The 26,925-nt window shown below is 50.6% G+C and overlaps 3 protein-coding genes and 1 pseudogene across 10 annotated transcripts in view; 2 read left to right on the top strand and 2 right to left on the bottom strand.

Annotated features, from left to right (window-relative positions):
* LOC121593683 (serine/threonine-protein kinase N) overlaps positions 1 to 26,925 on the bottom strand; it is a 67,022-nt gene that overhangs the window by 2,492 nt on the left and 37,605 nt on the right. For 5 of the 8 annotated variants that reach the window (XM_041916263.1, XM_041916258.1, XM_041916261.1 and 2 more), the window contains 5 exons: positions 21,294 to 21,615; positions 17,264 to 17,721; positions 2,632 to 3,697; positions 1,956 to 2,143; positions 458 to 979 (listed from right to left, as the gene is read on the bottom strand). In XM_041916263.1, the coding sequence (XP_041772197.1) occupies positions 458 to 979; positions 1,956 to 2,143; positions 2,632 to 3,697; positions 17,264 to 17,721; positions 21,294 to 21,615 (2,556 nt within the window). Of the gene's footprint in view, positions 1 to 457; positions 980 to 1,955; positions 2,144 to 2,631; positions 3,698 to 11,290; positions 12,322 to 17,263; positions 17,722 to 21,293; positions 21,616 to 23,973; positions 24,822 to 26,925 lie in introns of those variants that run through there. The other 3 variants (XM_041916262.1, XM_041916266.1, XM_041916267.1) reach the window with 3 other exon arrangements.
* Positions 3,819 to 9,052, bottom strand: LOC121593685 (mucin-5AC). Its single transcript, XM_041916268.1, has 5 exons — positions 7,063 to 9,052; positions 5,953 to 6,165; positions 5,692 to 5,883; positions 5,148 to 5,616; positions 3,819 to 5,073 (listed from the first exon to the last, which is right to left on the bottom strand). Exons 1-5 carry the CDS (start codon positions 7,534 to 7,536, stop codon positions 4,004 to 4,006), a joined length of 2,418 nt encoding a protein of 805 aa, XP_041772202.1. The 5' UTR covers positions 7,537 to 9,052; the 3' UTR covers positions 3,819 to 4,003.
* Positions 12,734 to 14,897, top strand: LOC121593686 (annotated as a pseudogene).
* LOC121593687 (UDP-glucosyltransferase 2-like) lies at positions 15,300 to 17,262 on the top strand. Its single transcript, XM_041916269.1, has 2 exons — positions 15,300 to 15,498; positions 15,577 to 17,262. The coding sequence occupies exons 1-2, from the start codon at positions 15,337 to 15,339 to the stop codon at positions 16,960 to 16,962; spliced, it is 1,548 nt and encodes a 515-aa protein (XP_041772203.1). The 5' UTR covers positions 15,300 to 15,336; the 3' UTR covers positions 16,963 to 17,262.

Here is a 26,925-nt window from a genome sequence, read left to right as displayed (position 1 = left end):
GATAGCATGGAATGCAGTTACGCGCGCGATTGACGGAAATCGGCTCTGCGCAAACGAAGTTATGTGGACCACGTGTAGTTGTTATTTGATCAAAGCATGCGTGTTTTACACTGAACTTCTAGGACAGGACAAAGGACAAAACAACAGTGAACGAATTTATCAAGTTGTGTGTTTCGGAGGACCAAAACATTAAAAGACTGATCAATTAATTGAGCATGCAAAACGTAAAGAATAGCAAAAACACACACACACAGGTTAAAAGACGCACAACAATAGGAGTAAACTTCCAGAAGGAAAAAAAAAACACAAAAATGGATGCATTTCGAAGCCGACAGAGCAAATGATCGTCAAATGAGGCAAAGCAAAGGATGAAAAGTGTGCGCGCGGGCGAGTTCAAATTGCGTTGTTTGCACACATTCGCTTGCGTTGTTGTTGCGGTTGTTGTTGCACTTCTGACCTCAATGATGTTGTCGTACGTAAGATCATCCTCCGGGAACGGTGCGTACTGCTGCTGGTACTGACTAGGGGCCGGCGACGGTGGTTCCTCCACGATCGGGCTGCCCGTGGACGAGACCGTACTGTAGTAGCTGTCCCGATTGTACCCGCCGCCGTACAGTACGGGCGGTGGCATCGACAGCACCGGACGTAGTAGATCCCCGGACAGGGACTTTTGTAATACTGCTGGTGAGGTTGCCCCGGCCGCCAGCGCGCCCGCCGGCTGACTAATTTGGCTGGTGGCACGAAGCACTGGGGGCGGCGTGACTGGCAACGGTGGCACTTCGTCATCTTCGATGTAGTTGCTGCTGTTGTTGTTGTTGTTGTTGTTGGTGCTATCACAATTGTTTATATATCCACTGCTGGCGACTGTTGATGACGGTGGCGGTGTTACCGGCAACGGTGGCTGTTTATCGTACAAACTAACACCACCAAGACTATCGTGCTGGTGAAGGAAATCGAACTTGCTTAACGCGTACTCCAACTGTGCATCAAAAGGGGGTAGATATATGAAGAGAGAGAGAGAGAGAGAGAGAGAGAAAGAGAAGGGTAAGGTACAGTGAAACGCTCCGTTTAAGGGTAAAGACGGAGAAAGAGAACAGAGGGAGAGAGAGAAGGAAGTGTGTGCATTTCAAATTGAACAATTCCCGAAAAATCCTCCCCGGGACACTGCCTTTCACTACCGACCGGGTTGTTTTTTCTCCACCGTGAAATGATCAGCGGCAGTTCGACGCCACGAATCGTCGGTTCCTTGGTGAGGGTGAGTGTCACCCGGCCACCGCGTACTAGCCGCCGATCGGGGCTGTAGCACAGTGCGTGGCGCCGCTTCAACGTCATCTCTTGCACTGTTAAACCACAAACAACACGGACACACACACGGAAAACGATGCCACCCGAGAACAGCCCAGTAAACGAGCGTGCTGCTGCTTCTGCTGCTGCTGCTTGGCCAGTTCACCTGGCTGCCAGCTCTGGTATGTTGTGTTGCCGCTGACCGGTGTGTGCTACTGGCTACGAAAGTGCAGAAAGCGGGACATTTCCGCCGTCCTACTGTGTCGATATTTTACAGCATGTGCCCGAGATACAACGATAAGAAAGATAAGGGGCAAATCCCTGTGAACGGGGGGGGTACGGTGGCACGAAAAACGGGATTGTAAACGACGAAGGAAAAAGAAACGACTATACAAAAAAAAAACGCAAAAATACACACACACACGCAGACAAACACGATAAGCGGTAAGCTGGACGACAGTGTGGAGACAGTGAGAGAGAGAGAGAGAGATGATGATCGTTGCAGGAACCCGGTGGGGACGGTTTCTGCGTATACACTGCGTCTGCTGAAGCTTCCTTCATTTCACCGAAGCGATACGACTAGAGACAATGCGTCTCGCGCGAAATCCTTGTAACGTGTCCAACAAATATACCCGGAAGAGCGTTAACGGGGCAGCAGCGGCGGTGCTTACCTCGGGATCGATTTTTGGTGGTGTCGCTTGCCGCGGTGATGGCATCGGTTGCTTTTTCGGCTGCCGGAAGCTGGACGGCGTGCTGATGGACTGTGGCGGTGGAACGGGCCGCCCCACCATCGGCGTGCCCTGGTTCTGCAGGGAGTGGGACGAGGGGCTTTCCGGCAGTACGCCGACTCCGTGGATACCTACAAGCAGATAAAAAAACAACAAACCGTTGCAATCAATTGGTGAGGTGTTGATGCCACGAGAGGGTGGGATGCGGTGAAGCCAGTAGCGCGCACACTCCCCCCCCTCCCTTCTCGTGATGTAAGAGATATTACAGTACATGACACATGGCGTTGTGTAGAAAACAGATACAAGGCCTTGAAAGGAATGCAGTTGCCAACTTCATCGCTTTAAGGTAGGGAGCTTCAAGTGATAAACATTTTTAAAACACTTTCTTGGAAATAGATCTAAGCTGGTGCAAAATTCAAAATTCATGACTAAACACAAACTCGGGCATTTCTAATCCCGTGCGTAGTGACTAGAAACAAACCCCCTGCCGTTGTACAATGTAGCAACCAAACAACTCCTTCCTTATCTGTGCCTCTGTGTCTATAAGCCGTGTCTGCTTCTGGTTTGATAATCGACATCTTAGCCTTAGACATCTCCCCCCTCCCCCCCTTCAACCTACCGAGAGGACGTCCACCGCCGAGTCCGACGACGTTGTGGTCGGCCGATTCGCCCAGCGTTTCCACCGGATCGTCCTGCAGCGGATCGTACGAGCCGGGCGTGGAGGGAGTGGTTGCGCCCGCCGACCCATGTTGCGTTTGGTTTGCCATCATACCCGTCATCGGGGCCGTTGCGCTGCCCGGCAAGGGCGTACCGGCTCCAGCTGCACCGGCCGTCGTCGGGCCGCTGCTGCTGCCGCTGCTGGTCGTGTTGCGCTTCAGCAGCCGGCCCCAGGTCGCCACGTTAATGTTCATCTGCTTGGCGCGCGGAATGTTCTTCACCTGCTGCTTGTTGAAGATCATGCGCTGGCGCTGGAGCTTCGGCTTGCGCGAGATCATCGGGTTGAGGAACTTGATCTCGGCGAACAGGACGCCCTGCGGTTCCAGCTGCAGCGCCATACCGTGCCGTATGTCGTCGATAAACTCCTCCAGGCGCAGGAACTTGACCGCACAGAGCGACCGCCAGTCGCGCCAGTACACGCCGATCTCGAGCTCGCGCGACCGGTCCAAGTCGATGCTGAACCGCTGGTCCCAGGCCTGCTGCGAGCACGGGCGCCACGACGTCTGGCCGACCGTGATGTTGTCCAGCTTGATCACCGCCATGATCTCGGACGACGTTTCGTCCTTCACGCTGTAGCTTTTGGACGAGCTGCGGCTGGTGACGCCCTTGACGAAGCTTTTCAGATCGCCCGGGCTGGACGAGCCGGCGTCCTTGTCGCGGCGCGATCGCCCCGGCACGTCCTCGAGCAGATCCTGGCAGCCCATCAGCCGCACCTCCAGCTTGCCGGTGACGGCCGCACACCGGCTAAACGACTGCTGGCTGTGGGCGGGCCGGCCCTGGGCGCTGCCCCGGAACGAGTTGCGCATCGTGTACTGGACCGGGCCCGGGCTGGACGCTTGCACATTTTGCAGCTCCGCTTTCAGCTGCTGTGCCGTCGGACAGTCCGGGGGAAGTTCCAGCCGCCGGAGCTCGAGCGCTTTCCGCAGCAGGTCGAGCTTGCGCGATGATTCCGACAGGCGACCTTGAGCCTAAATTGAAGAATGAGAAGAAGAAAAAGGAGAGAACATTAATTGCTGGACAATATAAAAGGAAGCAAAAATGGTTTAAAAAGACGAAATGACACTTCACTTTATGTATTTTCTTTTTATTTGCTCGCAATCGACTTCATTTTCTACAGGGAAAGTGATCGGAAAGTTAATCCTACTACTAAAAACGATCGTTGAGCAGAAACACGCACACACACACACACACACTTTGGAGGAAAGCTACAAGTATACGTTAGTGTTTAACAAATGCACTATAAAGGCATCCTCCTTTCGGGGGGGCTGAGCTGGTCAAGCTTCACGCACGAACGCATTTCTCAGGTGAAACTGACGGCGCATATCGACGATGCCGCTCGGTCCACGTTCGCCCGACGCATCGACGGAGAGGGCACGCTCGCGCAAACCACCAGTACCTCCCGAGACGCCCATGAAGTCACGCTCCAGCACCCAGCGCCGACAGTGCTCGCACGGACACTCCGGATTGCGTACCGGGCCCATGTGGGTGCCGGGTTTCCGGCGGCCCGTGATCAGACTGCCGAAGCGGCGCGCAATCGCCAGGTACTCGTCGGTGTAGCCTTCGACCGGGGAAAACTCGCGCTTCTGCTGCAGCGTTGCCGCAAGGACGGCTTGCTGCTGAAGCAACAGCGACCGACTCGGACCATCCTGGCCACCGCTACCTCCGCCGCCCCTCTGCGACGCACTCTTCACGGTGGACGGGCTCGAGTCACTGTACTCGGCCAGGGACGGATTGGACGCGTGCGGATGGGGCGCCTCGTCGTACACGAAGCTGTGATCCGACTCGGTCAGATTGTCCGGGCTCGGAGGGCAGGACCCGCCGCCGAGCGGAACGGACGGATTGTGCATCTGCAGCAGCCGTCGCTCGACCGAGGGCGACTTCCAGTGCTGCTGCTTCCACACGCGCTCCATCTCGTGGATGCGGTAGCGATCCTCACTGTTCTCGTACTCGAAGCTGTCCGACTGTGTGGCGGTGGTGCCGCTCCGATTGAGCTTGCTGCGCGTTTCCGCCTCCTCGTCGTCCTCGTAGAACCCACCGCAGGCGAACGCACTCGAGAGACTGCTGCCGGTGACGTCACGGCGCGTTGAGCGATCGGCCGACAGGGCGTAGTTCGAGCTGATCGCGTCGTCGCTCACATCGCGCCGGAAGTACGTGCTGAACGCGTCCTGGATCTGTTCCTCCGTCTGCTGCTGCTCCTGCTTGGGCACGTCCTCGCCCAGATGCTTGCTGAACAGGATCTGCTTCGATTCGGTGATCTCGTCCGTGGCGGTGTTTCTCCGCGGGCGTCCATGCCGTGCCGAGCCGGTCCTTTTCAGGCTGCCGATGGTGGAAAGCGTGTTTTGATCTGCAACAAAACATAAATAATCGTGTATGAAAAGCCTATATCTATCACTCACAGCCTCTCTCACTCCTCAATACCGATAGTTTGCTGCATCAAACGCCTGGGCATTTCATGCTTTCCGGCACGCTTGTGACGCACCCGCATCTCTTCCGACTCGTACACAGTGGGGTGGTGTTGCGCTGGCTCGGCGTCTCCATTCGGCTGGGTGTGTGCCGCCGCCGCCGCCGCCGCTGTAGCCGCCGCCTTCAGCTCCATCATGTGGCTAGTGTCGAATCGGCTGCCCGACGACACCGACGAGTGGCACGAGGAGGCGGACGAACCACCGGAGGAAGGAAGGGATTTGGCGTCCTCGTGCGAGGAGCAGCACGAACCACAGTCCGAACCGGATTCCGCATCCGACCCGGTACAATACACGTCGATGTGCACCGTGCGCGGTTTCTTCTTGGCGGCGGACGTATCGCCCCGGACGCTCGATTGCTGCGAGCGGATAGTGTTGCTCGGCGAGACGAGCGGTTGGATGAGTGGTGAGACGGATTTCCGTATCAGCTGCAAAGGGAGGGGACACAAAGTTCAAGATGAGCCAAATTCTGTGTTCCCGCAGCTTCGCAGCCTTTTACTAACCGAATCGAACCTATTATCCTCCCGTCTTCTTGGTGGTGGCGACAGAAGACAGCCATCGGTGGTGGATTTTTGTGGAATTCCACGCCGCTTTATCGATCCCGTAGCGGTGGCGCCGCTCTCCGTCCCTTCCTTCTTGCTGTTCGTCTCCCAGTCGCTCGTTTGACAGCTCACATCCTTGGAATTGTTCGAGGACTGGATCGGGAATGCACACAAAACTCATGAGCAAATGGATATGACAAACCACCTGTCACGGCCTACTACCTTCTCAGGGAAGTTGGTGCTCTTGTCCACCACAATGTTGTTGGTGGATTCACACTTGTTGACAATGATCGGGAGATTCAGTTGGGTCGAGTCGGAGGTGGGCAAAAGATCGGTGCAAGCCGTCAGCACGATGCTGCAGGTGCTGGTACACTTGGGGAACAGCTGGGCTGCATTCTCGACACCCGGCGGAGGAGGTCCATCACCAGTGGGAGTCTGGCATGATGATGATGATGATTGGATTGTGTGTTATTAATATGTTTGCACAAAATCGCAGCGACTGACTGCTTCCATTCGTTCGTAGCAACAAGTACTTCTTTCTGTCAACGCGACCATTACAGCCAGCGGTTTAATTAATCCCTCATCAAGTAGGAGCGGCCCGTGCAGCATAAATTTTAAGCTAAATCAGTCAGCAGAGTTCATTTCCCTACTCATCGCAGTGTGTATGAAGAAGCGTTTATTTCTACACAAAACCTTTTTTAATAGGAATTTATGAGACACTTTAACTAGAACGATGGGTCTCCCCACACCATCATCATAAATAACTTTCAATTTATGACGAAATAAATTTCGTTTGCAGAATGTATTTTTATATCTTATTATTGCAGGTAGAAACGAACGGGGCGAAGAAGGATTAAAACAAAATCGCGAAAGATCAACATACTCGAGGGGAGGGAAATCCTAATAAATATTTACATATCATTAAAAGCACGTGTTTCATAACAAAGCACGGGAGGCACGTATATTAGCCTAGCGTCAATAGATAGTTTTGTGTCTGGTGGGGCGATGAGATTAAAAACGGCGGTATTTGTGTTGGCGTCCTGCTAAAAAAAACTGAGGGACTACGACGACTGTCCTTGTTGCTACTTCTTGCGTACACGAATGGAATGCACAGTCGGTCTATCAACACCAGGCGGTGGCAGCACTATTCGGGGACACCACAGCAAAATACACCAAAAAGGAGACAGGTCAGTCGGTGTGTTTGTGTGTGCTGTTTTGCATCCAAAATGCCCCGAATAACACTCCTACACCTTCCGACGCGCTGGTGAGGACGACAAAATGTTCCACAAACGCCGAGGAGGTGGAGGAAAGTATCTCAAAAGCAAAAATCACCTGAGCGAGCGTGACCGAAGGTGAGGAAGGTGATGATGGATCGGTGTTAAAAATAACGTTGCTCTTACTACCACCGCCAGCACCGCCACCCGGCAGTGGACCAGTGGACAACACGGTCGAGGACGGTTTCTGTTGCAGCGGATGGTCAGCCGTGCTAAATTTATAAACAACCTTCACTGGATTCCCAACCGCGCTACTGTTACTGCTGGATGTGGCCGATGCTGCTGCTGCTGCTGCTGCTGGTGGTGCGTCTGTCCCATCACCCCCAGTGTTTCGTCCTGGAACTGACCCTGGTTCGCCCTCAGTGCATCCCTCGGACGGTGGCGGGACAACATCCGAAGGGCGGCTGCCGCTGCCGCTGCTGTTGTTGCTAGTGGTAGAAGCGGAGGGTACCGAGGAAAGCGTAAGCTGTGCATGTACGGTCCATTCGGCTGTGATTTCGGAGGGCGGTGGCTGAGGCCCGGGCGCAGACATGCCGCCGAGCGTGATGACGAAGCACTAAGGAATACGGACGATGGTTGTTCTTCGTCGTTGTCGGTGCAGTTGGCAAACAGATTTGCATCCAACCCATACACACACAGCGATTGGTTGTTCCTGCAGCGTCTAACCGACGAGTTGCTCTAGTTGGCAACCTTCCATTCCAACGACCAAGCCGCCGCCGCCACAGCCGGAGAACTACACTGAACACGACAACACTACGGATTTAGGGTGGCGTAGACACAACACAACGAACACAGGCAGGTCGTCGGGTCCGTTTGGTAATGATGGGTAACAAAACGAAAGAAAAGCAAAGGTACTAAAGCACCGCGAGCGAGCGAGCGAGCGAACGAACGAACGTGTGCCGTGCGTGATTCCTTCCACCTTCACTCCAACCCGCTCTGCACCCTGCACCTTTTGTTCTGTGGGTTTTATCGCTTTGCTGCCCCGTTTAGCGAGTGGAAAAGATGATGCTCCCGCTGTAACGGGGTATATATAAATAGAGGAAATTCGGTGCGAATTAACACCGATCGGCCGACGCTGGCGTTGACTTTGGAGCTCACTTGTTGATTACACTTGCGCGTGACAGCAACGGGGCATAGACACACGCACGCACGCACACAAAAGCACACACACACACTGGGTTTTCACCACCTCTCATCCCACTTGGTACGACCTGAGTCAACGTCGAATTTTAATGATTTCGATACTTTCGCCCGGGGATTTCGATTTTAAATGCTGCTTTTAAACACCTAGCAAATGCCCACGCCACACACTCACAGCACACATTTAGGACACTTTGTATGAGATCACTTTTAGGGGGGGGGGGGGGGGGGGAGATCACACCACTGACACACAATTCACTGCTGACATCGAGAACCACTGGGCGTCTCCATTGCAACTGCTTCCTTCAAACACACGTGGCCGATGGATCCTTTCTTCACTTCACATTCAACACTTCCGCCCAATAATCGATCGATCGATCGAACCAATAAAATGGTGCCTCACTTTGCCGAATCACTCGTCACACTTCCATCACGGTCCATTATCTCGAACCGCAAAAACAAGCGAATATGGGGGTCGAGTTGCTTAAAAAAAGCGCGTAAAAACTGCCACCCCCGGGGGTGGGTGAGCAAGCGATCGACAGCGACTCGGTCTATGTTTACGGCCGTGTCGGACGGCGAGAGTGTACGACGGCCACGGACGCACGGATGATCGTCACTGGTTCAGAGCCCATGTCGTACTGAGACATAAACATAAACGCACGCACGGCAAAGAGCGCGCGTACGATCAAATCACGACCGACTTCTCACCGGCTGCTGAGCGGAACGTGTTCTTTTGGCGTGAAAAACGCACGTACACGCCGAGAGTCAAAGAGATTCGTTGTTTCGTAACACACAATGGGGTTTTCGGGTTCGTTTGGGGATGATCGTTGTTGTCGCGCAGAAAAGTAGATCGATCAATTCTTTCGGAACGTGCTACTGAACCGACGACTGCCGATCGGCTCGATCGTATCGAAACGACTGTCAGCTGGGGTGCTGTGTCAGATTGGATGGAAAGCAACCGATCTACACTAAGAATGAACGCAAAGAAACCGATCGTCCCGAGTAAGAGAGAGAGAGAGAGAGTGTGAGAGTGTTACCAGAATGGCAAATGAGAGACTAAAGGATTGATTTTTCCACTTTCGTTTTCAGAATTACTTCTTCTGTCACCTTTGCCAGTTTTTGGTGGCGAAATTGAGATGAGAGACTGCAACAGCGGCACCAAAACTTCCACACAAAGTGAATGCTTTTAACGAATTTTGACATGCCGCAGCTACAACAACAATATCTCGTGTTCTCCGTCTGCCCTCCTGTTTGATGTGCGGAAATGAAGATGTGTGCTCACCTCTTTTTCCGCCCCATTCAATTAGCCATTTTCAATTTATCTCAAAATAAATTCCGAACCATTTTGGTTGTGTCAGAGCAAAAGCGCTTGGGTTCGACTTGGGGAGTGTGCGTGTAAAAGTAAGGGCCATGGGGTAGATCAGTGCGCAAAGGGCATTACGACACGAATCGAAATGAGAAGTGCATAAATTACCGCTGCACGCAACACAGGACACGAAATCGGGTCACAACACACCAGTAGCAGAATAATTGAGTCATCGAAAGATGGTGACGTAGATGATGGTGTGATCCATCATTCGAACGAATGGGGGAGGGAGAAACGATAATAGGGTGGCCCTTTTAGAGATTCTTTTGCTAATCGTCTTAGGATTAAAGTTCCGTCCATTGCCACATCGTCATCTCGCACAACAAGAAAGCACGTCAGGAATTTGATGTGTAGTAAAAATTCCTCACCCTTGATACGTGATACGTGGCACGATGATGATCGTTTCTCAGGGAGATATGTATGGTAAGTTGTGTAAAAAAACCTGATAATATAAATGAAACAGGCCAAAACGTTTGTGTAAATAGACAACGGAGCAAAGTATTGATATTCCTGCTATTTGGGTCAAACGAAATCTAATGGATATTCAATCCATTGAAGTTGGTTTCAGCGTCCGACATGGTTTGTTGTAATTTATACACCGTGTCGGTATTATTCAAACGATGTTTCGTAAATCATTTCAAAATACTCAACCATACACATTTTAAAGCAGCATCATGAACAGATTATTCTGGATACCCACAAAGGCACTAGACTAGTTTTCTTGGAATTGTCCGGTCCATTCCATCGATCCGGTCCAAAACACGGTAAATCAACAGGAACAAAAACGATCCACTATTTACGCGTTTGCCAATCGGGTGATGTGCCTCATACACGATTGCCTCAACTAAGCGACAGACGATAAAACAAGCGCAACCGCGAGACATACTTCCCTCCCCTTTCGGTTGGACTACGACAACGGTCAAGGCACCACGTCTAGAGTTGTCTGCTAGCATAAACACATCCACACACAACACGCTAGACATCTTTGCTCGTTAACATATGCACAAACAGACGCGAAGAAAAGGAACGCTGCTTCCACCCGAAGCAAAACGAATAAATATTATCAGTAACCGTCCACATTCTGGGATGGAAGATCGCGTCTCAAAGCGGAGAGATCAACGAGTAGCTTCTAGACGAACGGGGTCTATGTTTTGTGTGTGTGTGTATGTAGTTATTTGGTAATTGTTTAAAATGCGTTTGTTCGATTTCGTAATACACAGGAGGAGGTAGTGAAAAAAGAATCATGTGCACGCTTAAGGGACGTAACAAGAGCACATCCAAACTACACAGCAAAAGGGAAAGAGTGTTGCGCTGCAGTTGATCGCACAATGACCACCACGTCCCAAGGATATTTGACGAGGGGCAGGAAATTAAATGACACTTATCCTATTGCATTTGAATGCTTTTCATTTCCGCCAATAAAAAAAAAAACCGTAATTTTATTTTAAAACGCGAAACTATTTTTGAACTCCTTAATCCACCTTCAACACGCGAAGGAAATAGCAAGAACAACAATCGCATACAGGTGTGCGTGTATTGCTGCCTGCAGGATACAGGCAGACCTACCCACCATTCACAGGTTTTTGGTGGTAGACCATGGGTGTCTTCACTCTCTCCTTCTCTCCCGTTGAACTTTCGATGAATGGCGGAAGCGGCGCTATTTTTAAGCCAACTCTCAGCAATATTTGCAACGGCTTTAGCGGAAAACTTGCACTCTTCTCTCCGCGCAAATTTGCAACAAAACCACGACGACACGGACATGGCGGCTCACGAAACTAACCTCCGATGCCGATCTTTGCCGCCGATGATGACATTTGTGATGTCGACGATCGTGATGGCGGTGACGCTGTTGCTGCTGTGTCTCCTGTTCCGTTTGGACCTCCTCCACGTGGTTGTTGTGATGATTGTGGTGATGATGATGGTGGTGGTGATGATGGTGATGATGGTGATGTTGGTGGTTGTGACTGTGACTGCACTTTTTCGTCCGACTCCTTGCTGCTTGGTGATGGTTTGATTCCTCCAGCCGCCCAGGACGACATTCGCCGTCGTCTTCCATCTCCCTAACCGACACTTTTGACTTTTATTCCTACTACACGCACAAAACAACACACACGCAAGATTATTGGCGCGTTCGGGTCGGCCAGCTTCTTGCTTAAACCACGGACCACCACTAGCGCCATCCGCTTACTGGGGGACCGAGCCGTGCGCCGGATGGAAACACCACGACACGTACAGCACACACACAAACAGCATGTTTTGTGTGGTTGTTTTTCGTTCTTTTGTTGCCAATTTCCACCACCACCTCTACTGCGTGACCACTGTCGCTCTGAGCGAGGAAAAGGTTTCACTTTTTCAACCTACGCGACGACGAAACGTCAAAAATAAATCCCACTGAGCGGTGAAATGGAACAGCAGGGCGGGGCAGGGCTGGTGGTGGTGGTTACGTCGGTTGAAATACGCACACGGACCCAGGTTGGCGGGCGATCGCGGGCAAGGATCGTGTTTCGGTTCGAGTAGCGCGCACATGCGAGTCGTACGAATGGGGTCGTCGGTCACAGAGCCGCTTCGAAGCGATGTCATCGTCAGAAAAGTTCAGTGACTTTCGCCGGTGGTTCCGTTTTATAACTACTAATCAAAATGTGATCAAGTGCAGAAAAATTCCTACAAAAATTGAAAGAACACGATTACATGAATAATGGCAAAAGGAACAAATGTGTTCACATCTTCTACATCCGCCATCAAAGTTCATCATTCAAGCACAAAAGCAAGCAACGAGACGAGGTGATCGTGATCAACGTATTTCAAGTAAACGTTACCACAGCAACACAGTAATGATGTCTCTAATATGTTTCAAGGGTGACGTCATAACGACCGGTTCGACTGGTATAACCAACACCGAGACAGAACACAACAACAAGCTAACCAATACAGCCGTGGGATTTCAAGCATGGTGGTGCTAATCGGTCAGATTACGTCGCAAAAATGTGTGTGAAGGCGCCACCGCTAGTAGCATGAAGCGTTTGTCAGATAATCTCTGTTGGATGGTAGCCAAACATGAAACATCCACACTTGTAATATGCCCAATTAGATGCTGGCTGCACTCTGGGCGTCCAACGTCTATCGCTTATTGATGTATGCAAAAAAAAGCGTCGTGAGCGTGTATGTGTAGCGTGCTAAGAGCGACAAGCATGTTTATCTTACACACATTCAAAACAACTGTGTATGTGGGTATACCGTGCATTGGTTTATCGGTCGACTTGAGAAAGAGGCAGAGAAGCGTCAAGAAGTTGACCTAACGTTTGGCGATTTTGACCATGAACAAAAGTGTGGACGATTATCGGCTTGGCTCTTTAAGACGCTCCCCACCAATAAACTGCCGCACACACATATCATCATCATACGCTCTGGATCGAACGGCTTAAAACCATCACTCATCGCCCGGTGCGGTTTCAGTCGTTTGTTCGCGATCGTAGTGCTAAGAGCGCGTCTGTGTGTTTGCGTTTGGTGATATTATAACCCCCCCGGCAGAGGGCGAGAGAAGATGAAACGAAAAGGCAACGATATAATGACGAGACTAATGGTGACCTTCAGCATGGGTTTGTTAGCGACCCTGCTGGTGATTGGTCACGCTGAGTCAGCAAAAATTGTGTGCGTCTTTCCGACGGCCAGCAAGTCGCATGTGCTGGGAGCACAAGCCCTACTGAAGGAGCTGGCACACCGTGGACATGAGGTAAGATGTTGCATCCCGGCTAGCACAACACTACGAGCTGTTAATTCCCTTTCGCATTTCGTCTGCACACACGCAATAAAAAAAAGGTTACAATGGTTAGCGCGTTTCCCTTGAAGAAGCCGCCGAAGAACTACCGGGATGTGTACATACCGATCGAGGACGCCTTTTCGACCATCATGAGCGACTTTATGCAGGGCGGCAGCCGCAATATGATGAAGCTGTTCCCGAAGATCTTGCGAGCCTCGCATGATGCCTCCAACGCTACGCTTAATTCTCCGGAGCTTCTTCGACTGGCGCGTGAAGAGCAGTTCGATCTGGCACTGGTTGGCTTCTTCATGAACAGTTTCGTGATTGGCGTCGGGGAGTTGTTCCGCTGTCCGACGGTTCTCTACTTCTCTGCCGCCGGTTCCGGTCTGACCAACTACGTGGGCAATCCGGCCGAAGTTGCCGCCGTGCCGCACATGATGTTGGGTCAACGCAATCCGATGACATTTTTCGATCGCGTCGCAAACACTCTCATCAATGGCGTTGAAAAGATCATGCTGACGTACCTAAGATACAAGGAGATGCCGTACTACGAGTAAGGGCAATCGATTTTGCACATCAAATGCTTCAAACAATGATTAACTAATGAATGAACTTTCTCTCTCTTTTAGATCAAACTTCCCCTCCGAAAAGGGCTTCCGAAGCTATGACGATGCAATACGCAATGTCTCGTTAGTGTTGCTCAACACACACTTTACGCAAACCGTACCGAAACCTTACCTACCCAACATGGTCGAGGTGGGAGGCATCCAGATCAACGTCAAGCCCGATCCGATGGCACAGGATTTACAGCAATTCCTGGACGGTGCCGGTCGGGATGGAGCCATCTTCATAAGCTTTGGATCGAATCTACGCAGCTCCAACTTGCGGCAGGACAAGCTGGATGCGATCCTGGCCATGATTCGGGGATTGAAGCAGCGAGTCATATGGAAATGGGACCAGGACGAGATGCCAAACCGCCCGTCGAACGTGTTCATTGGCAAGTGGTTGCCGCAGGATGCGATTCTGGCACACCCGAACCTGAAACTGTTTGTCACGCACGGTGGCCTGGGCAGTATTAGCGAGGCGATGTACCACGGTGTGCCGATCGTCGGTATTCCCATGTTCGGTGATCAGGACGGTAATGTGGCGCAAGTCGTGAAGGAAGGGTGGGGCCTTTCGGTGAGCTTCGACGAGCTAACGGAGCCATTGCTGAGCGGTGTGGTGCAGGAAGTGCTTCGGGATCCGAAGTACCGCGAGCAGGTGCAGGGCGTGCCTTGCTGTACAAGGATCGTCCGATGGGAGCGCTCGAAACCGGCGTCTATTGGATCGAGTACGTCATCCGGCATCATGGGGCACCGCATCTACACTATCAAGGTGCCGATTTGAACACGTTCCAGCTGGCTCTGCTGGATGTGTATGCATTTATAATTGGCTTGCTTTATATCGTCTACAAGGCGGTTGTACTTATAGGGAGAAAACTTAAGCGTGCTTTGTTCGGCGGAGCAAAAAGTGATCAGAAAACGAAGAAGAAGCAGAAAAAAGCTTAGATTAACATAACAACTGCTGATTGGCATTCACATTTGTAATTTAAATACCACACAAATACAGGTGGAATGAACGCACAAAATAGACGACGAAACATTTACATCAGTATATACCCAGTAGTTATTTGGTATGTTGGAGTTATCTTATCGTTTGCTTGAAACAACCACCACGACAGGCGATGAGATTGCAAAATTTCAATGCGGGTGTTGGCGTTTGATCGGTAAGCTCATCAAGATCGTGTTGAGTACCATTAGGGAAGCACCGTACACATATACACGTCTACACTTGATTTAACAAAAGGTGCATTGCATTCCATTGTAGCTTAACCCACGCATGGGTGTATATGTGCAAACTACGCTATTCTAAAGCGAGATTCCATTCATGGACTGATAGCGCGTTGTCGACAATGCTCACAACTACAACCCCATTGATAAAAAGTCAACCTCTGCCGACACTCTCTTAAGACGCCATACGACCGAGCAGCTGCAGATGAGAATCAAGTGTTCGCTAGGACGGTAGTGAGAATGAAGCTCTCACAAGGTGTTGCTTTTGCTTGGGTGGTATTGTGCTGTTGTTTTGCGCAGCTAGAAGCGTACCGAATCCTGTGCATCTATCCCAGCTCGGGCCGATCGCATGTACTCGTCGGGCAGGCACTACTGAAGGGTTTGGCTGCGCGCGGTCATGACGTAAGTAGAGTGTCTCTAGAGGAGAAACAGTTCCATTAGCTAATGCTCCCATCCAATCGCTTCCCATCCCCCTCGTAGGTCACGATGGTGAGCCCGTACAAGCTGTCGAAACCGGTGCCCAACTACCGGGAGATCGTGGTGCAGAAGGTCGACCTCGGGCAGATGACGAGGGACTTTTTGCAGAAAAACACAGGCAACTCGCTCGGCGGTATAGTGCATCTGTTCCAGACCCAATTCCGTACGGCCGAGATGGCGATGGAAGACGCCCAGGTACAGGCACTTAAGAACGAGCACTTCGATCTGGTGATTGTGGGGTACTTTGTGGCAGACTTTGTGCTCGGATTTGGGCCGCACTTTAACGCCCCAACGGTGGTGCTGTTTTCGGCCGGCCTGACAAAAATGACGGCCGACTTTGTCGGTAACCCGCGAGCGGTCGCAACGGTCCCGGCCATTATGATCGGTGGCAGAGGGGCGATGGATTTTGCAGGCCGGGTCAAAAACTTCCTCTTTGCCGGTGTCGAAAATGTGATCACCGCCGTGTCGGACTACGTGCAAACGTCGTACTACGAGCAGTTCTTCCCGCCCGGTCACTACCCATCGTATGCGGACGTGCGGCGCAATGTTTCGCTCGTGCTGCTCAACACACACTTCTCGCAGGCTACACCGCGCCCCTACCTGCCCAACGTGGTGGAGGTGGGCGGGCTGCAAATCAAAGCCAAACCGGACCCACTGCCCGAGGACATCCGCGAGTGGCTTGACGGTGCCGGCGAGCACGGTGTCGTGTACTTCTGTCTCGGGTCGAACCTCATGTCAGCCGATCTTCCGCAGGCGAAGCTGGACGCGATTTTGAAAACCTTCGCGCAGCTCAAGCAACGCGTGCTGTGGAAGTGGGAGAGCGACCACATTCCGAACGCGCCCCCGAACGTGCTGTCGAAAGCGTGGCTGCCGCAGGACGACGTGCTGGCGCATCCGAACGTTAAGCTGTTCATCTCGCACGGCGGCCTGGGCGGTATGGCCGAGGCCAAGTACCACGGTGTGCCGGTGCTGGGCATTCCCATCTTTGCCGAGCAGCACCAAAACATCCAGTCCATGATCGACGAGGGCGTGGCGATGCAGGTGGACTACAAGCAGCTGGACGAGCGTACGTTTTCGCGTGCGGTCAACATTATGGTGCGCGAGCATCGGTTTGCCGAGCGGGCGAAAGCCATTTCTGAGCTGTATCGTGACCGACCGCAGAGTGCCATGGATCTCGCCTGCTATTGGGTGGAGTATGTCGCACGGCATCGGGGCGCACCGCAGTTGCACTACCCGGGCGCCGATATGAACTTCTTCCAGCAGGAATCGCTGGATGTGATTGCGTTCTTGGTCGCAATCCTTTACGTAGTGTTCAAAGTGTTTAAGCTGCTGTTAAGGTTTGCCTACCGAAAGGTGTTCAAATCGTCTCGAAAGACTAAGGTGCAATAAACGCGGAGCATAGTAACGGTTTCCGACGATGATTTCAATGCAATCTCATGGACACATTTCGAACGGCGCCTAAGATAAGACACTGACACAGCGAGATGGTTCCAGAGTGCTTTTGCAGTATTATCTAGAAATTGGTTCGTTGTTGAGCGCTAAATCAATCAATTTTTACGACAGCCCGCACCACACGCGTGACACAGCGCGAAACGTTTGACAGATGAAATTGTTTGTAAGGAGCCTAAAATTGTAACAAAACACATCTACAAAATAAAACCATTCCAAGGGACTCCCCCCCGGCACGTACCTCTTGCAGGGCCTTTTTATCGATTGTCTTTGTACTCTGGAGCGTGCGGATAACGTTCTTCGCACCGTCCACAACGGCCGCCTCGATCCGCAGCCGGTGGCGCAGCTCCTCGATGCGATCGTCCAGCGACGTTTCCAGCTCCTGCGGCTGTTTGGCCGCGTTTGCCGACTCGCCGCCATTCTCCTCCGAGCCCTTGCTGCTGAGCTTGTTCTGGCGCACCTTCAGTATCTTCAGCCGGAGGTATTCGATTTTCGCCTTCGAGTCGGCCAGCATCTGGTGTGCCTCGGCCAGTAGCTTCTTATCGCGACCGTGGTGTCCGCTGGAGATGGATTGGATCATGTTTTCGGCGCCGTTTTTCACCTTCGTCTCAATGCTGAGCTGCTTCTCGAGCGATATGAGCAGCTTATCGTTGGCGGTAAACTCTGGCCCGCTCGGGATGACGGTGGACAGGATTGGATCTGTGAAATGAGAACAAAAATGCTTGCGTTAGAAAGCGAGTTCACATCATTCTGTTTGAATTGTTTTCTTGTGCCTGAACGAGTTGCTTAAGAGAAACACCCATAAACTGGGCTTTGTTTGAACATTAAGAATGAAAACAAGTTCACTGGGTCAAGAGTGAGACTCGCAATGGCTCACGATAGATACCCATCACAAACACATTTCTTCCCCATGCTCTCTTTCTCAGCCATTTTTTTACACACTTCTGCCAGTGGTCACTTGCCTTACGAACGGCACGGAATGTGCCACATATTGTCTAATGGATTAAATTTAGTACCGCACCAGCATCGAACGATTCTTCAAGAAGTGAAAAGAGAAACTCAAAGAGCACAAACACGCTACCCCCGGGTAAGTTCAATAGCCACCATGTGGCCGTCCACAGGGAGGATGAAATGTGATAATACTTTTATAAAGTTAATGCATAATCAATAATCACAACAATGAGCGCGATAGAGAGACAACCACACTACAATCATCGACGCGTTGTGTAAGCGATCTCGTAAGTGCAACCCCTGGCCACTTATTCTTTCCTATTCCGGTGGGAACCGGGTGCGAGAGAGGGAGAGAAAGAGAGAAAGACCAGCTTGGTGGGTGGGTGGGTTGGTTGGATTGAGTGCTTGGCACTCGTGTTCGCGCTGAGTAATGGAGGAAAATGTTGGAATTATTTATAATTGGATTATTGTTTCGACTTTACCTTCGAGCACCAACCAACACACAGACAGAGTTTTCCTCCCCAGTTTTCCACCACGCACACGGCGGGTCGGTGGCACACCCTTGTTGGAGTGGGGGGAGTGGGGAGTTTTCTTTACGCCTAATACGCCGCTCGGGTCTGTTCGGCGCTCTCTTTCATGCCGTACAGTTGGAGGGGAGGGGGGGAAATGCAATTGAGGACACGGCGAGCGGGGTAGTATGTAGATTTGTTACGTATGCAAGCAGACAAAAGGAAGGGAAAAAAGCACATTACACAGCCGGTAAACAGTTTTCTTTTGTTTGCTTTTAAACCCATTTTCCGCCAATTCTTGTGTGATGTTTCCTTTTTTTTTGCTTCGGAAGTTTTTTTTTCCAAATGCTTCAGCTGCACTAACCCGCTACTGTCTGGTTCGCTCGGTGTAGAGCTGGAAGCCAGCCAGATAGAGGTGCCCTGTGCCGCTACTGTACACTGTCCATGTCCGATCACCAACCACTGCTGGTTGGCCATTATGCATGCATGTGTAACATTTCACTCGGCTGCATTTCACTTGCTTCAATTTCCCTTTCGTGCAATCGTTCGCATGATTACACCCCTTCACCGAGTGTAGTAGTAGGGGCTCGGAATCGATACATCTCCCCCCAATGGAGCTTTATTTTTGGAAGAGAAAAAAAGCTGCTTCTATCATATCTATAAAGGGCGTGGAACTGGAAGAAGTTGATAAAACTGCACCATAATCGGTAAACCACCCCCCGGCCAACCCTGGCTTTGCATATTGCAAGTACTTAATAACTCAATCTCGGTCACTACTCAAACCACTACTTTTAAAGTCACCCTTTGGAAGGGAGGTGGTCCGTTGTGAACAGGGGAATAATGCTCATTAGATACGCAAGCGAGGAAAACCCATTCATTGTTGCCCGCGGATACCAACTGGGTTGGCACTGGGCCAGAGATACGATACGGGTACGGTATTTCCGACGCAATCTCCCGTCGATGTGAAAACGCATTCGTTGGGTAACGCTGCCATAGCTGGGCGGCGTACGGAATTCAAAACTGTATTTTAGGGAATTTCTTCGCACTGATAATTACACAAACACACACATACACTCTGGCTGGTATGAAGCATTTTGGTATTGATTGCAACAGTACGGAGCATTGCGTTGAAGCGAAAGATAACTCACCGAAATTCCACCAACTTTTACGTATCAACTGAACACAAACCCGAACGAAGATGCACTGAGACAACCGTTACAGCGTCCTTTATCCAATACGACCCGACTCTCAGCGAGGGGGTAGGCAAATGATTTGACTCTCTTCTATTTCTGTCCCTTGGGATACTACCAATGCACTCCTCAACGCCACAACCCAGGTACACAGAGAAACGGCCCACCGTCATGAAGTCAAACGTGACGAATGCGAATGATCAAGCGTTTGCAATAAATCAGCTTCCCATATTTGTTTTTTTCGGGAGACCGTTTTGTCTCAAATTTTCCTTTCCCTGCTTTAGATTATTCTGTTTCAAGATCAGCACACACCAACACCACCATCGTGGCGCAGTGACACTGCGGTGTTCACGAACCTCTTGCATCCGATTGCATGGCTGCGTTCGTCTTGTCGTCGCTTTGGTCAGAATCACACGCCACTACCAGCGGTCGGAACGTTCACGAACAACTGGCTTTAATGGTGCGCGCACACACCCGGTACAACGGGCTGCACAGATGTCCCCTCCGTGAGCGAAAGGGTATTGCGCAGATTCTGGAGATTACCATTAATCTCCGGCTTTCTTCGACCGAGAAGTGTGTGTACCATTGCCAAGGAGAGCAGCGTTGGAACAAACACCAAGGCAAGTGGAAAACTCCTACACATTGAAGCAATACACCACCATTTCCACGCTCGTGTTGCTCGTCGTGCACTACCGGGGCAGGCTTAATAAACTGTCGCATTTGTTTTATTCCGTCGACCTCGCGGTCTTTCTCGGTTGCACATTCGTACCGGTTTAGCTACAGGTTTCCTATTTGTCGCGTTCTGGGACCCGTCTTGTTCGACGGGTGTCTTTTATAATAATTATAAATAGCTTAAGTACTCTCTCTGTGTATTTCCACCCTCCTACGCGCAAGCAAAAACACGATCTTTTTCTATAAAAAATGCCTCGTTTTACGATGGCGTACTCCGGCCGGTCCGGCCTCCTCCATTTTCCACAAAGCAATGTAATAACCACGGGCCAAACATTCGTCCTGCTTGTTACACATATGGCGCCTGTCAAGCGTTTTGGGAGATGCGTTTTGTCAACAGCTTCGATGGATTTATCAACTGCACAAGCACGCGCGCGCGGAGGGGGTGGCAAAGCATCGGAACGTTGCTGTGGGTGTTTCATTACAAAGCAGCTGAGAAACATGAGTCGGTGTTGAAATCGTAGATGAGATTATTGTTCCACTTGTTAGCTCTGCATGTGCCGACAAACGGTCGGTGCGGTATTGTAGTACTACACAGCAGTATCACACAGGTATACTCATTACATTCGGGTTCCGTTTGTTTCAGATTTGTCAGAGTTCTCTCGTTTTGGAACTTAGATGTGTCATTAAACGGTTGATGTGTTTAGCTAGAATTGGATTGCATTACATTTCAATAGGCAAGAGACCTTGTAACTGTCAAAAAAGGACAACACAAACAAGGCTAAAAGTTAAAAAAGCCACCCTTTGTCGAGCGGATTGCATACTGTAGGGCGTTTTGGGCACTATCATGCGTAAAACTCCACATCGAATCAAATTACGCATTAATTAAGGCCAAAACTTGTGTCTTCTCTCTTCCCAAACCTTCCAATAACTCTCGATTGAGGATACATACCGTGGCCACCATTGTTGCTGACACTGTTGCCCTGTGTGAGGATGATTTGGCTTTCCAGCTCGTGCAGCTCCGACTTGAGCTCGGCCAGCTTGTTATTGCTTTTCTTCACGATCGAGGCCACGTCGGAGAGCGAGCGGCGATCCGTCGCGACCTCGCGCAGCTTCTCGGCGCCCTCCTTGATCTTGAGCTCCTTGCGGATCTCGCGCCGGATCGCCTCCTTGATCTCCTCCAGCCGGTCCGGCAGCAGCTGCTCGGACACATTGTCCGGCAGGCCGTACTTGTGGCTCAGCTCGTACAGCACGGGATGCTTGATGTAATCGCCCTGCAGGTTTGCGGTAAAGGATAGAAAAAAAAACGAAAGATGAAGGTTAGACGATATCGTGTGTACGCAATGGAAAACAAACAACAATAAAAAGAGCACTCAAAAAAGTGGACTACGTCTCTATCTCTAGCGGATTGTTTGGAGCCGGGGAGAAGAGATCTACACGCGGGCTGATTGAACACGATTTGTGCACTACTTGACCGCACAACAACGACACACACAGCAGTTGCTTACTACGCACAAGAAGCGTGATGGATGTAGTGCGCTGATGTACCGGTTCGCTGAGCTTCTGCTCTTGTACTGTGAAAACCTCTTATCGGTCTGTCCCCATCTTGCACCGAGCTTCGGCGGAAAATCGACTCAAGCGCCGAACTTGAACTTGATTCTTCGCGACCCGAGTGGGGCGCCGGGCAAGTGTTGTTGTTTAGTCTGCCTCGCTGCATTGTTGATGTTTAGTTTTTGTCGTTGTTGAGAGGCATGAGAGTTGGGCGGGGATATGAGAGAATAATAATTTGTCATCCCAAGACGTTCCGCGGACACCAAACCAATTCGCAAGATAAATGGTGAAACTTTTCCCCCGCTAAATGTCGCGCACCACAGCCGGCAAGAGTAAGATTCTTGAAGCATGATGACACCGCCACCAAGTGGAAAAGAAAGCTACTGTTCCCGTGTTCCGTCGCAGCTTCTTGCCGTTTGCGGTAGCATACATTTCATATCTGGCGGCACCAAAAAAGGACCAAAATGACCGTGAAAGTGACATCTAGAGTTTGGTAGCCAAATAAATCACACCGTCCGGCTGGCTGGTCCCTCTCGGGCCAGCTGGTTTTTCAATGGTTGGAGTGAGGACACTAAATTTCATTTAAGTGTACCCACAAGCAGAAGGTTCTAGTAGCATTCTATTAGTACACGCAACAGGGATACGACAGGGAATACACACACACGTTTGGAAGAGGAACTGGATGTTGGGTAAAAGTTATCTGCTGCACCATATTTACGAACAACGACCACAACAGCGCGAGCATCGAGCGATTGGGATGGAATTTTCGAGGCAAGACATTATTTATTCCACACCCTGGTGGGGAAAACTGTCTCCCACCGATCCGCGCGGTCCGGATCCGGAGGACGTTTTGGAAATTTTTGCATAAATGTACCGCATTTCCATATTCATGTAGCAAAACTCGATGGCGTTGTGTGTGTTGTGTGTGTGTGGCATCACCTGCCGTGTGATCGTCGCAATACGAACCGTTCCGAACACGCATAAACCTCAGGAACGAATGTCCCGGATGGAAAGTGATATTTATGTACTGACGCAATGGCACCACAGTGTGTGTGTTAGGATCGTGGTGGGTGCTGCAGTTCGGCTATAAAAAGGGGAGAAAAATTGAATATCCATTTCAGGCACCTACTACGGTAGCAATTTTGTAATAATAAGGTTTTGCGTGGAAGAATAATTACAATAAAATTAGCTCATTTATTCAAACATATTCTACCGAGAAAATGATGGAAAAACAGACACACGTGCCTAGTAAATATCAGTTTCCAAGCTCTTCTTACATTAGCAGTTCGATAACGATAATCGCCAATTCAAAAAGACGATTCGCCGAACACGTCCGGCCATTTTCGTGCTCTCCAACAATCGCAATGCAAGTCAGCAGTCACGTCAAAACAAATTAGCTTTATATTCAACGGATCGTTAGAAAGGAGCGAAAACGGGGGGAACAAAAAGAAGGTAGAAAAAGCGACCACAAATTTGCGCCAAGCGGAAATGATTGTGTTGCTTACTGTTGGCTGCCCCGACGACCACACTCACTGTCCACCACCTTTTGGAGGCTCGCTTTTTGTGTTTCTTTTTGGGGGGTGTATGATCACGTTACCACAATAAAGCGCTACCAAATTAGCAGATTAAGCATGACCTGGCCACTCGGAGCCTAGTGGATGATACCGTGGAAGGTGCGCGCGACTTATCTCTGTGGACCCGCAAACTGACCATCAAATGAAAATGCGCGTTTGAGACGCAAAAGATAAAGACCATTATTTCCTGATGCGCTTTTGCCGTTGCTATTTGGGGAGGGGAGAGATGGCGAATTTGAATCGAGCGTGAGAAAACAGCAGAGATACAGCGAGCTGAGAGCAGTGTGGAGGAGCGGGCTAAGGGAATGAATTTTGGGGCTCAAAATGTCTCGCCATCACGCGAGAACCGGCGTCATCTAGCGCGAATTAGCTACACCGGAAAAAGGCATCTGGAGGATGGTGCAGGAGAGCACGAGTGGGGCGCGCATTAATCGGGAAAAGATTGGAACCGACCGGCGAGCTGGCAGCGCTCTGCGTTTGTGTGGCTGCCCGGGACTGTTCCGTTACCTTTTCGACGACGGCCGCACTGACGCAGGTGCTGAACACGCGGCTCCGTCGCCGCTTCCGATAGCGGTTGTTGTAGTCCGTTATGTACAGTGCCATGGGAGGGTTTTTTGTTGTTTTTGTTGCTGCTGCTGCTGCTGCTGTTGTGTGTGCGGACAGAAGGTGGTGGGGCTGGTGGTGGTGCCCTTCTTTTGGGGTTGTTTCACAAACACTGCGCTTCCCGGGTGTAGTGTGTGCAGTTAGCTTTGCTGCTTGATTTACTTTTTACTCTGTCTCTCTGTCTCTCTCTCTCTCTTTTCTTCTCACTTGGTTTTGTTTTGCTGAAACTGTATCAGTGTGGTGACTTTACGTTTAGCCATGTGTCAATGTTTTTTAGAGCACACTGTACACCGACACAGGCGCACGCGCTGTACGACACTACGTGCGTTTCTCGGTCGCGTATTGCGTTGTAAGTCGCGCTTTTTACATGCACACACTGCGACGTAACATGCACCACCACCACACACCACCGACGGACCCCAAAAGCCCTGGGCGGTAACGGTGGTTTAGTTTGCCGTGGAGATGAGAAAATGGGTGAAAAAAGCCGTTCCGAGCGGGCCAGCCAGAGCAGCCAGGGCAAGAGAGGAACTGTTTGCTATTTATATCGAAATTAAATCACTTGCGCTGGATCACTGCTGCACATTGGTTCTCTCGTGCTCACTCTCTCTCTGTCTCTATCTCTCTCTCTCTCTCTCTCTCTCTTTCTGTCTCTGAACCCGGAACCCGGATGCACTTGTGCACACAAACCCCCGTGTGTCTCGTCATCGTTCGGTGGGAATGCACGTGCCGGTTTGATGAGGCTTGACTTGAGCTCCAGAAATTATTAGTTTCACTTTTCGAGCCATGACACGAAGCAGTGACCAGCACTGTTGCGTGCGAAGTGCATGCAGAATAAAAAATAAAAAAATGAAAAGACACAAGATCGGTGAATTTCCACGAAACGCCAGCCGTACCCCCCACGATGAACGTCGCTACCAGCACGCGCAGCACCGGTACCGTCTACACAAAGGATTGCTCGATGGATTGATCGATGCGGAATTTCTGGAATCGCCGGTGCGAACAGATGTCGCCGGGAGTGACAATGGAAACCGGGAGCGCGATGGGAGTTGGGGACAAACGGGAATGGGAGTGGGAGGAAAGGCGTAGAATTTTGGGTTAGTATCGTGCAGAAAAATTGTGAAAATTTTGGTATATAAAGGCGGCTCAAGCTGGAGCCAAATCAGATTCGAACGATAAGCCAAAGTGTTAAGAGCTTCATTTCATAACATCCGAAATAATCCGAATCTCAAGGAACGATCCCCCTTTCTGTTGCATAGACTCCCGAGGCAGCGAGGAGCACTAGCTGAAAGGCTTGGAGAATTCCCCGTTGTAGCCGTAGGAGCCGGAACCTTCGCCCGGCGGAGCCCCTCGGCCGCAACATTGGTGGCTCCAGAGAGGAGAGCCTCACCGTAAGATAGTGTCGTTGCGTCGTTGCTAGACCGGAGTGGACGAGCCGTGTAGCTACCGTGCTCCGTGTTACCAAGTGCGCCGTGGTCCCGAGTGTCCAGCCGCACCGGAAGGGTCGAGCCCAGAGTGTGCTTCTGGAACCGAAGTGTCCAGCCCATCCGTGACGTCGTCACATCATCATCATTGGACCGGATTGGAATAAAAAGCTAAGTCCGTGCTTCTGGCCAGAGTGTCCAGCCATCCGCGTCATTGAAGTGCGCCGTGGTCCCGAGTGTCCAGCCGCATCAATTTATGTTATTTGTCATACGTCCTTCTGTCATTGGACCGGATTGGAAAAAAAAAAAGCTAAGTCCGTGCTTCTGGCCAGAGTGTCCAGCCATCCGCGTCGTTAAAGTGCGCCGTGGTCCCGAGTGTCCAGCCGCATCAATTTATGTTATTTGTCATACGTCCTTCTGTCATTGGACCGGATTGGAAAAAAAAGCTAAGTCCGTGCTTCTGGCCAGAGTGTCCAGCCATCCGCGTCGTTAAAGTGCGCCGTGGTCCCGAGTGTCCAGCCGCATCAATTTATGTTGTTTTGTCATACGACTGTCAGTCGTAGAATTGTCGTAAAAATGGCTAACAAGAAGAGCAATTACTTTGTTGAGAACAAAAACGGCGCATGTCGCCTATGTACCGAACCAAACGGTGATAGTCCGTTTGTTAAGTGTGAAGAATGCGATCGATATTTTCACCTGGCCTGCGCCAAATTATCGGCGGTACCAACCGCAGAAGAAGAATGGTTGTGCATAAAATGCCAAGATATCAAAATCCAATACCAACAAGAAGAAAAGAAAAGCACACCAGATCAAGCCATACTAGAACTCGCCATGGTATTACAGAACAATAGTTTGGAAGCCAGCCGCCATATCAAGAAAACCACATTAGTAAACCTTCCAGAATTTGATGGGAAACCACAAGACTGGCCACATTTCAAAAAGACATTTGAAGACACAACAATTGAAGCAGGTTTTAGCAAGCTAGAAAACTTGAATCGTTTGCAACGATTTGTTAAGGGAGAAGCCGAAAAAGCAGTGCGTGCCTTACTCTTGGATCCGCAGAACGTTCCGGCCATCATGGCTCGTTTAGAAGAACAATTTGGAAGAGCGGACCAAGTATACAAAGAGCTATTGAAAGATGTGGTGAAAATAAAGGTCGAAGGACAAATGAAAATAATGGAGCTTTCTGACGCTCTTGATAACCTAGTTACAAATATAAAGATTTTAGGAAAAAGATCTTATTTGAATGATCCTCGACTCATCGATGAATTGTTGGCAAAACTTTCGATCGATAAACAACTGAATTGGGCACAGCACAAAGCCAGTCTAGAGGCAGCTAATTCCGAAGTAACGCTTGACCAGTTCAACGATTGGATGCACCAAATATCGAAGGCATTGCGAAGTCTGCCAAAAAGAACAGAGCGACCACAGAACA

Source organism: Anopheles merus, chromosome 2L (assembly GCF_017562075.2).
Source record: "Anopheles merus strain MAF chromosome 2L, AmerM5.1, whole genome shotgun sequence".
NCBI lineage: Eukaryota > Metazoa > Arthropoda > Insecta > Diptera > Culicidae > Anopheles > Anopheles merus.
The sequence above is the reverse complement of the archived record's forward strand: the minus strand, read 5'-3'. Positions and strand labels throughout refer to the sequence as shown.